The sequence below is a fragment of the Lipotes vexillifer genome, unplaced genomic scaffold (assembly GCF_000442215.2).
Source record: "Lipotes vexillifer unplaced genomic scaffold, Lipotes_vexillifer_v1.1 scaffold76, whole genome shotgun sequence".
NCBI classification, from domain to species: domain Eukaryota; kingdom Metazoa; phylum Chordata; class Mammalia; order Artiodactyla; family Lipotidae; genus Lipotes; species Lipotes vexillifer.
Genome location: NW_006773751.1, coordinates 1,347,601 through 1,357,340, shown reverse-complemented (window position 1 = coordinate 1,357,340; position 9,740 = coordinate 1,347,601). Strand labels below are relative to the sequence as shown.

At 52.3% G+C, this 9,740-nt stretch overlaps 1 protein-coding gene across 1 annotated transcript in view; it reads left to right on the top strand.

Moving 5' to 3' along the window:
* The window catches only part of KIAA1614 (KIAA1614 ortholog), a 36,595-nt gene that overhangs the window by 4,707 nt on the left and 22,148 nt on the right, over positions 1-9,740 (top strand). The window contains exon 4 of the mRNA XM_007448512.1: positions 9,068-9,211. Coding sequence (XP_007448574.1) covers positions 9,068-9,211 — 144 coding nt within the window. The remainder of the gene's footprint in view (positions 1-9,067; positions 9,212-9,740) is intronic.

The window sequence follows — 9,740 nt, the reverse complement described above, 5'->3', positions numbered from 1 at the left end:
GGGGGGGGGGGGAGTCTCAGCTGCAAGATGGCCGTGGGGGATTTGTCCAGAGGTCACTATTGAAAGGAGAAGCCGAAGCTCCTGACTCACATGTTGGATAATAAATAATAAAACCACGCATCTTAAAGGAAAAGATTCTCAACCGTGGGGTTGGGAGGGACTTTCCCCCAGTCCTACGAGGAGATGGCATCTGTGTAGAATCCTCAGGGTAGGGATTTCTGGACTATTGTTTCACCTTCCAGACCATCTGCAGCAGGTTAGGGTTTGGATAAGGTATGTGGGTGTCGGCGTAGGATGTGTAGGTGTGTGCTTATGTGTATTGTATGATGATCTCACATGTCTATGTATGAAGGGAGAGAATGTGTGTGTGGAATGAGGTTGGTGCCCAGCGTATATCCGGGCATAGAGTTGGCATGGGAAAAACTGTCTTCTGGCTTGTTTGGAAGGTCATTCATTCACAGTGCCCCACAGACCTTTATTGGTGATCTATACTCAGGCCCCTGCTGAGTAGATACCCAGGCTGAAGGGCCAGGAGCATACCTCTAGAGCCAAATGAGGAGCTCTATCCCAGGAGGGCTCTATACATGGCTGACCTTTCTCCCATCTCCCCTAGTTCAAGGATGGGAGAAAGGTCAGCCATGTGTAGAGCCCTCCTGGGACACGGCTCCTCATTTGGTTCTATTCCTGAGTCTCTTGGTCAGATACTAAAGTGGTCCCTAAGACACTGCAGGCTCCATCTCTCCCCTAAGCAGGATGGATTTATTGATGCTCCTTCTGTATAGCTGAACTCCCCAAGAGACCTGTGGAATAAGGCATACTTCCCTCAGCTCTTTACCCCTGGCCACATGGGACCAGCGTCCTGGGGCTTTGTGTACTGAGGGGCTGAGGACACTGGGCAGTGTAGACTCTGAGACTGTGGTCACCATCATGATGGCCGTCCTGAAGGGGCCAGGACATCAGTCAGGACGTGCTCGGGCAGTGAGCCCCTCAGATCTTCTCAGTGTTTGAGGCATAAAAGGTCCGGTTTCACACCCAGTCAAACTTAGCATCAGTGTAGTTCAGTGTTGCAACCAGATAACCCCCGTGACCAAGTTAACCCAACACGTATTTAATTATGTCCTCAATTGTTACTGCTCTGCATGGTGATAAGACAAGAAGCCCTGAAATGATGGTGACAGCAGAGACCAAGACAGTAGTCACTGACTGACTAGGGGGCTGGCCCAGCTCATTGCAGTGGTCACAGGGAGAGTCGACCGTGGAGGCGAGACCCCTGAGATGCCGAGGGAACACCAGAAATGCCCCAGGACCAAATGGTTGTCCCCTCTACTGAGGGGCAAGAGGAGACTCCGTCCCAGAGGACCGGAACAACCTGGTGGTCCTTCCCTCCAGAAGACCATGCTGACATTCAATTCCCAGACCTTGTGCTGCACCACATCCTCACTTTATCCTGATAGCGAACCCTATTGATTGTTCCTGTTTCACTGACAGAGACCCCTCTGGCGGGAGGCTAAGTGACTTGCCCAGTCATACAGCTGTTAAGTTTTGGAGTCAGGGTCCACGGTCAAAGCTGCTCGGTGCCAAGGGCTGTGCTCTAACCATGAAGCAGCACTGCCACAAGCTGTCCCCACAGGCCATGCCTTGGGTTAGGGATCCGGGGATCCTCGGCCTCCCCCAGCCTGGTATTCTCAAGTATAGACAAAGAAGGGTGAATGGCAGGTTCCATGGGATAAGCTCATTTCTCTCCTAAGTCACTGTTGACATGATTCAGGAAATGGGATTGACTGGGGGTGGGGAGAGGATGAGGTGAGATGTAAGCACTTCAGAGGTGGCCGGCGGGGTCAGTGCTGTCAGCGACCTTGCTCATGGCCGTGTCTGGGCACTGGACTTATTAGAGATGGGGGGTGGGGGGGGGAAGTGAAGGATCCTCTGCTTAGGGCTGGCTCTGCCCTCCTCCGTTCTTAGCAGCCCATGGTGTCCCGTCCCTGCTCTCTGTAAAATGGCCAGGATCCACCTGGCCTCTCCCCTGTCTTGAGGCTCTGAGAGGGTGTATCAGGATTACAGATTGCCCCGCTTGTGCAAAAAGTACGTGAAACCAGAGGAGCAGCAGCAGTCAGTACAATGCTCGCCCCAGGCCCCACACCGAAAGGGAGTCAGCTTTTTACAAAAAGGCACTCAGCCTTGGGCTGCCGCATGAATCCTGAGGCCCAGGGCCTTCCTTGGCAGTCTCATTGGAGAGGCCGTGCTATGTGACCCAGGCCCACTCTGCTTCAAATCAGGGCCTTCCATGTGTGTGATCTTGGGGGGCCCAGATCCTGAAGTGTGTCTGCAGGGACTTTAACTACTGCTCCGCTGTGGGATAAATGGAGAGGGTCTCTGGGGTTGTTTCATTTGTGCTGTAATGATGAAGGAAGCTCAGAGGATTTCCTAGGTTGTTGATTTCCCCCCATCCCCGTGGTGGAATCGTGCCCATTTCTATCAACAGATACAAAAACTGAGGCTCATAACGGGGAGCCCAGTCTCTGTGTACACACCTCGTCACAAGAAAAGAAGGAACAGGGTGCCAGCCGGCAGCAACTCAGACTTTGGTGGGTCCCAATTTTCAGGCCCCTGTTGAGATGGCTAGTGGTCAAAACTCCCTGCTCCAAAGCTGTTTGCGGACTCCAGTTTAAAGAAGGGGCAGACAGGGAACCCTCAAGAATCTCAGAGGCCTGGCCTGTGGCTCAAGTGGTCAGGCCCACAGCTGTGAGAAAATCTTGGGCTTTTAGAACTTAATTTATTACCTAGCATTTTGGAAGACTCTCCTGTGGCCCTACTACTGTGTGTAATTTCAGAAGGAATTCCCATTTTGCCCTCACTGCCCGCTCTGCTTACACCAGCTTTGGCCATAGCTCCTGCTGGTGGATCTCCTTCTGGAGCTCCTTAGGGCCAAAGACCATTCTGTTCTTATCTCTGGGACCCAGTACCTGCCGAGTATCAGCACAGAACAGGCACTCAGAAAATGTTCAGCAGAAGCATGCATGCATGGGTGTAAAGTAAGGGCTCACCAGGGCTGGACGCCCCTGTGGGCTTGACAGGATCTGGATGGAGCCAGGAGAGGACATTCCAGATGGGTAAGGCTTGCAGAAGTGCATGGGAGAGGTGTGAGGTGGGTTGCGTGGAAGATGCTATCAGGACACAGGGTGGGAATGTGGGCTGAGGCCACTGATGGAGAGCCTTGGAATTTGGGTTTTAGGTAAGGCAGTAGGAAATGGAGGAACGTTTGCTGTCTCCCTCCTGCCACATCCACTCCCTCCAGTAGGATGACCCCCTCTTCTGGCAGTGCTGGGACGTTGCTGTGTGCTGTGGCCTGGTACACGGGTAGCCTGGTGAGGGGATCTGGAGATCATTCTGGCTCCCTGGTTGGGTTCTGGATCTTCTGGTCTTAGTCTCAGGGGGTCATGAGCCCTGGGGGTGAGCTTGGGAGAAGAAACTCTCCTGCATCTCCCCAGGATTTGCAGGGCTGTAACTGAGGACTCCCCCAGGCAAGGGTGTAATGAAGACTAGCCAAGCCCCTGTCCATCCTGCATACCCCCCGCCACTCCCCATCCTGCCCACCAACTCAGATATACAGACACAAAGGGAAACTAGAGGGAACCCCTCGCCACTCCCAAACCTGCCAAGACTACAACTAAAAAGAAAAAAGTTTCGTTTAACCACTCACCAGTGTTTTCAACTACGTACCGTGCTCCTGAAGTATCTAGGGTTCTAAGTCCTTGTGGAGAAGGAAGGATGCTAACACTTCAAGCCCTACCTCACAGCTAGTGCTGCCTGCATTCGTCATGCATGTCATTGTCACACTCACATACACCCCACACAGGAAAATCTCATTATGGTACCGATCTTTGTGAATAAAGGGGCTCAAGAAAGTTAATTTGCTCAAGACCATTCATCTTTGAGGAGTTGGGCTGAAATTCAAGAAGAGGAAGCCCTCCTCCATGGCCTCCAGAGTGGAGCAGGCCACCGTCCCCCTAGATGGGGGTGTCTTGGTCACCTGCCTCCACACATGCAGTGCTAGCAGAGCGACAGCCCACAAGGATTTTTTTGTCCTTCTTCAGGAAGGCAAGGACAGAGCCTTTTTGCTCTCTCTGTAAGGAGTCGACATCCTAGGGAAGCTCTGCACACCTCCACCCAGATCTTTTCAAAGGTGTTCAATGAGGTGTATCCCACAGCAGCCATTCTTTTTTTAAAAAATTTATTTTATTGAAGTATAGTTGATTTACGATGTTGTGTTAATTTCTGCTGTACAGCAAAGTGACTCAGTTATACATATATACATTCTTTTTCATATTCTTTTCCATTATGGTGTATCACAGGATATTGAATATAGTTCCCTGTGCTATATGGTTGGATCTTGTTGTTTATCTGTTCTGTATATAATATCGATAGTTTGCATCTGCTAATCCAAAACTCCCAATCCTTTCCTCCCCCACCCCCCTTCCCCCTTGGCAACCACAAGTCTGTTCTCTATGTCTGTAAGTCTGTTTCTGTTTCGTAGATAAGTTCATTTGTGTCATATTTTAGATTCCGCATATAAGTGATATCATATGGTATTTGTCTTTCTCTTTCTGACTTACTTCATTTGGTATGATAATCTCTGGTTGCATCTATGTTGCTGCAAATGGCATTATTTCATTCTTTTTTATGGCTGAGTAATATTCCATTGTATATATGTACCACATCTTCTTTAGCCATTCATCTGTCGGTGGACACTTAGCTTGTTTCCATGTCTTGGCTGTTGTGAATAGCGCTGCTGTGAACATAGGGGTGCACGTATCTTTTCGAATTAGAGTTTTGTCCAGGTATATGCCATTCTTAAACAGCTCTTCCTTCTCTGTTGAGAGAAGCACCTATTTATTATCTGGGCAGCAGTGTCCCTCCGCTACCAAACAGCCTCCTCTCATTCCCCATTCTATGGAAATTGCCTTTTCTGTGGAGCCCTGTTAGGGGCTCTGAAGGTCTAGAACAAAACCCACCAAGCCCTCTCTAGCTTTAAGATGGCCTGTCTCTTCTAAACACACCTTTCTGGCAGACAAAAAGGGGATCTCTTCGGCAGGTGATTTTAGTTCATGTTCAGGGATTCCATCCTTTGCTCAGTAAGGGGGTGAGAGTAACTTAACAAAATAATGGTGCAAATAGTAAAAGCAGTAATAATTAATGCTTATATCGATGGAATCTCACCAAGTTCCTGGCTCTGTGCTCAGCTCTTGTAAGGGGCTCAGTCTCACTTAACAACTGAGCCCCTATTTAGGAGAGGAGGAAGCTGAGCCTTAACCCCTAAGTGAACTGCCAGGGTGACACAGGTGGTAAGTGGCAGCCCAGAATCAGAACCTGGGCAGGCTGCCCCAGAGCCACGCTTCTAACCACCACTCTAAGCTCTGTCCTGTCCGTGTCCCGCGGCCCTGGGAAGAAGGTGTCTGTGGTAATGAGCCCAGACAGGCCCCTGCCTTCAAGGAGCACGTGTTCCAGAATCGGTTCCGGGCCCACCTTTCCTATTCCCCTCACTCTGGGAACCGCACACAGTGTGACAGCAGGAGCACTCTATCCTTGGTCATCAAAAAGCTTTCTAATATACAAATATGGCACAAATCCCAGGCAGAAAGGCTTATATGTGTTCTGTACACTATATTTTCCCTCTACTTGCTGCATCCTGGAATCTGGGAAATGTCATATCTCTTTAGATTCCAAATTGTTTCCCTAATTCATATTCCTGGGATGAAAGAGTTAAAGCCGGACTTGCTGGAGCTTATTATTTTAATCTAGGATTATGATGGCTGCAGAAGGAGGACACCCTGTCCCCCTGACCTATCTGACTAGGGGACAATGGTGGTTGTCCTGACTGGAGAGCCTGACCTGGCTGTGCCTGGGTGGGAGGGGAGCTGCAGTCAGAGCTAAGCCTGTCTCTCTGCTAGGAAATGGACTTAGGTGGAGAGACCAGAGCGGGAGGGGGCTGCATGCTGCCCTTTGTCCTGGGAAGCAGCTTAGGATGCTGGTGGTTGGAGGGGAAGATGGAAGGGCCAGAATACTCATGTGGAAGTCCCGTTGTCCCCAGCCAGTAGCTCTTTTAGGTGTTGCTGCTTCTTGAGGGCCAAACATCTGTGAACCCCCTGCAGAGGACGTCAGGGTCCCCCACCCCACCTTGTGGTATGGCAGGCTACCTGGCCAAAGGCCCTGGCTTACAGGGTGGCAATGTGAGTTCTGTCCCCTGTGTAACTCCCGCTGTCTACAGATGGGGAAACAGCCCTGGGGGAAGCACTCAGCCACTTCCTCCCTGTGCCTCACCCGCTGAGCTCATGAGCCCTCCATGTGCGAGCTTTCGTGGCCATGACAAAAGCTCTCTGTGCTCAGATGGAGTTGTCTTTGCCAAGCCACACAGGAACCACCCCAGTCCTTCCAGGAAATCTCGAAAGGAACTGTGACAGCTGGGATGGTGGGTTATAGTCCATGATGGGAAGGGCTTGGCTCCAGGGCTGTGGTTGGATTAGAGTGGAGAGTCTCCCTTCTCCTCAGGAGTCAGAACCTGTCTGCCGGGCAGGGTTGTTGCCCCTTGCGTGGACCAAGACAATGCAGTGATGGGGGCTGGGCGGTTAGACTGGGACAGGCTCACAGCACTGCACCTGTCTGCCCCCTGCCGCTTGGGAGAAAGACCCCCTTCCTGCCACAGGGCTGTCAGGGCCTGCCCTCTCCAGGGTGCACCGTGACCAGGAGTTGCCTGCCCCGCTGACCCTGGCTGCCATCTGTGAAGGTAGCTGCTGCTCCCCTCCCTGCTCAGTTTGTTACTGCATGGATGCCTCCAGGCGCCTAAAAAACCCTGCTTTTCTAATCAGTGGAGAAACCAGCTTTGTCTGCCAGGAACCAAAGCAGGGCAGCTGATGAAAAAAAAAAAAAAAAAAATAGTCAACAATATTGTAATAACTTTGCATGGTGACAGATGGTTACTAGACTTACTGTGGTGATCAATTTGTACTGTATATAAATGTAGAATCACTATGTTGTACACCTGAAACTAATATAATATTGTATGTCAACTATACCTCAATAAAAAAATAAATAAAAAGAAAAAGGTATTACAGTAAAAATTCTGGCTGATCTTTTGTTGAAAAGTATCACTTTTCCATGAGAAAAATATAGCTTGCTTGATAAAAAAAAAAAAAAAAAAATTAACAGCTCCAAGTAGAGGGAGCAGAAAGGAAACAGCAAAGCTGGAAAATGGTTTTAAAACCTCGGGGGAAGGCCGATCTTGGCAGCATCTGGCCAGCTGCCTGGAGCCCTCCTGCCTGCCCGCCAGGTCTTGTGACAAATGCCCTCCGACAGCCGGGGAACCACAGCTGTCACCGGAAGGCTCCGAGCGTGCAGGCTGGCAGCCAGAGGCCTGCGGCTGCAGATGCGTCTCTCCCCGGGCTGGTAACCTCATTATCTCTGCTGGCGGAGCCGGAGCCTCGGGGAGCACAGCTGCTCTCGGCAGTGTGTTGGAGGCCCTGCCTGCCCGGGAAGCTGTGCAAAGGGATGCCTCTCCTCACAGGGCAGCAGGCCTGGAGACTCGCTTTCATTCTCTGCCGTAAGCCCTCCTGGTTCCCGAACTGTGCCTGGGCCCTGCCAGGGTTCATAGGCACAGATGGTACCTTTGTTCTGGCAGTTCTTATTTTTTATCTTGGCCCCAATTGCAGGATTAGGTGCAAATAATGAGAAAAAAAAAAGAAAGAAAAAAGAAGGAAAAAGAAATCATGGACTGCCCAGAGCTTGTCTAAGGTTGTCCCAAGGAGGCCTCAGAGTTGTGCCATTTCCCACTCATATCTCTGTCATCTGTCACCTAGAAAACTACTTGGTACCTTCCCCTTGTCAAGACAAGGCCCCTTTCTCCAGGTGACACATGGGGTGGCTGCAGTCTGAGATAGGCTGCAGTCTGAGATGCAGGCCGTGCTGAGCCTCTACCTGCCCAGGTCCTCTTTCTACGGACCCTCCCTAGTGAGGACAGCCCAACATATGTGCAGTGAGGACAGGAGCAGCCACGGGGCTCCGGAAGCCACTCCGCCTCGGCCTGCTCTGGGACCAGGGGCGGGGAGGGGATGGGGGATGTGGAGACACTGGGGCTGGCTGACGCCTGCTCTGCTTCACTTGATGTCCGACCTTGAGCGACAACACACCAGGTGCTCCTCTGTGCTCCGCAGCCCTCATCTGTCAAGTGGAGAGCACACCTGTCCCCAGCCGGCCTGGCTGGGGAGGTGGGCTCCGGTCAGGGGGAGTCCGGCGCTGGCTGCATGTCATTGTCTGGGAGGTGGCGTTGAAAAAGAGCTGCTATCATTTTCTGCAGCTCTGGACTGGCTGGGGAGGAGGCAGCACACGTGGGAGGTGGAGAGGACTGTTAGAGGACCTTTATTATTATGAACCCGAGCCACTGCTGACTTGATGTGGGTCCAGCTTTATGTCTCTCAGCCTGGGACTGATGCCTGTCAGGATTGGGACTGAGGCCTTATGAAAATGTCATTCCCTCAGAGGAGCAGCACAGTGACGGGCAGGGCACTGATTCCTTGTGTCTGCGGTGGGAGCTCAGGATGGTGCAGTGGGAGCTCCAGTGGGTACGTGTGGGTGCAGAGAGAGACAGAAGGAGAGAGGGAGGGGACACGTGTGAAGACCATCTGGCTGGCTGGGCACGAGCCCAGCCCGACAACCCCAGGCCCTTTTCTCCCCCTCCTCGCAGATAACTCCCTCTGTCTGCCCAGGGAAGGAACAATAGAATAATCTGGAGACTCCCCTACCCTTTTCTAGATCCTCCTGGGCTCTCTGCCTCCGGTCTCTGAGCAGATGTCCAAGGTGGGCCAGCTCCCTGGTCCCATCCAGAGTCACTCAGGGCCAGGCCCCAGGCCCCAGGCCCCAGGCTAGGTGCCCTCCGTGTGGGAGCTGGACAAGGAAGGCTGCACACGCAGGGCTGTTTCTGGCATAGCCACACTCGACACTGTTAAAGCCCTCCTAATCCGTGTTATTTTCTTCTAATCCCTCCCCCACCTGCTCTGGCCCATGTGCCACCCTGAAGGACCTTTAGTCCCAAGCCGGAGCCCGTGCTGAGCCCCAGGCATGAGGAAGCCAAGCATCTGCTTCAGCAAGCCCGCATGAAGGCCAGGACCCGGCCCGTCCGTGCCAGCCACGATATTGTGCCCACCCTTGCCCAGGGCAGCCGGTGAGTGGGGCCCGGCTCAGACTGGCCTGGGAGGGCTGTGGCAGAAGAAGAGATGGGATCCAGCTACAATGCCGCTGCTCACTCCTCCCTCCTGTCTGTGTGTGAGTTTTTCCTGTGTCAGGCATTGCTTTCATTCTAGTCAGTCAGCACACCTTCATTGAGGGCCTGCCCGTGTTATGTTATGGAACATAATCTGAGCTCCCTGGAGGACAGAGGTCACAGTCTCCAGGGAAAAAGACGGGCCAACGGATAAGTACGGTTCTGTGGGCGGTGGTGTAGGAGAGGAAAGATGCGTGCGCAGGGCAGGAAACCTACTGTAACTCCGCTGGAAAGGACAGGGGAGGCTCTGGAGGATGTGGCTTGTAGGTTGGGGCTTGAAGGAGACGTAGATATTCAGATGAGGGCAGATGAGGGAGGCAGGGTTGAGCATCCTGGGGCAAAAACTGAGCAGAAGCACCATGCTCAGGAGTTTGGCCAGGCTGGAGCCTGAGGACATGCTGGGGGGTGCATGGTGTGAAGGCCAGAAGGC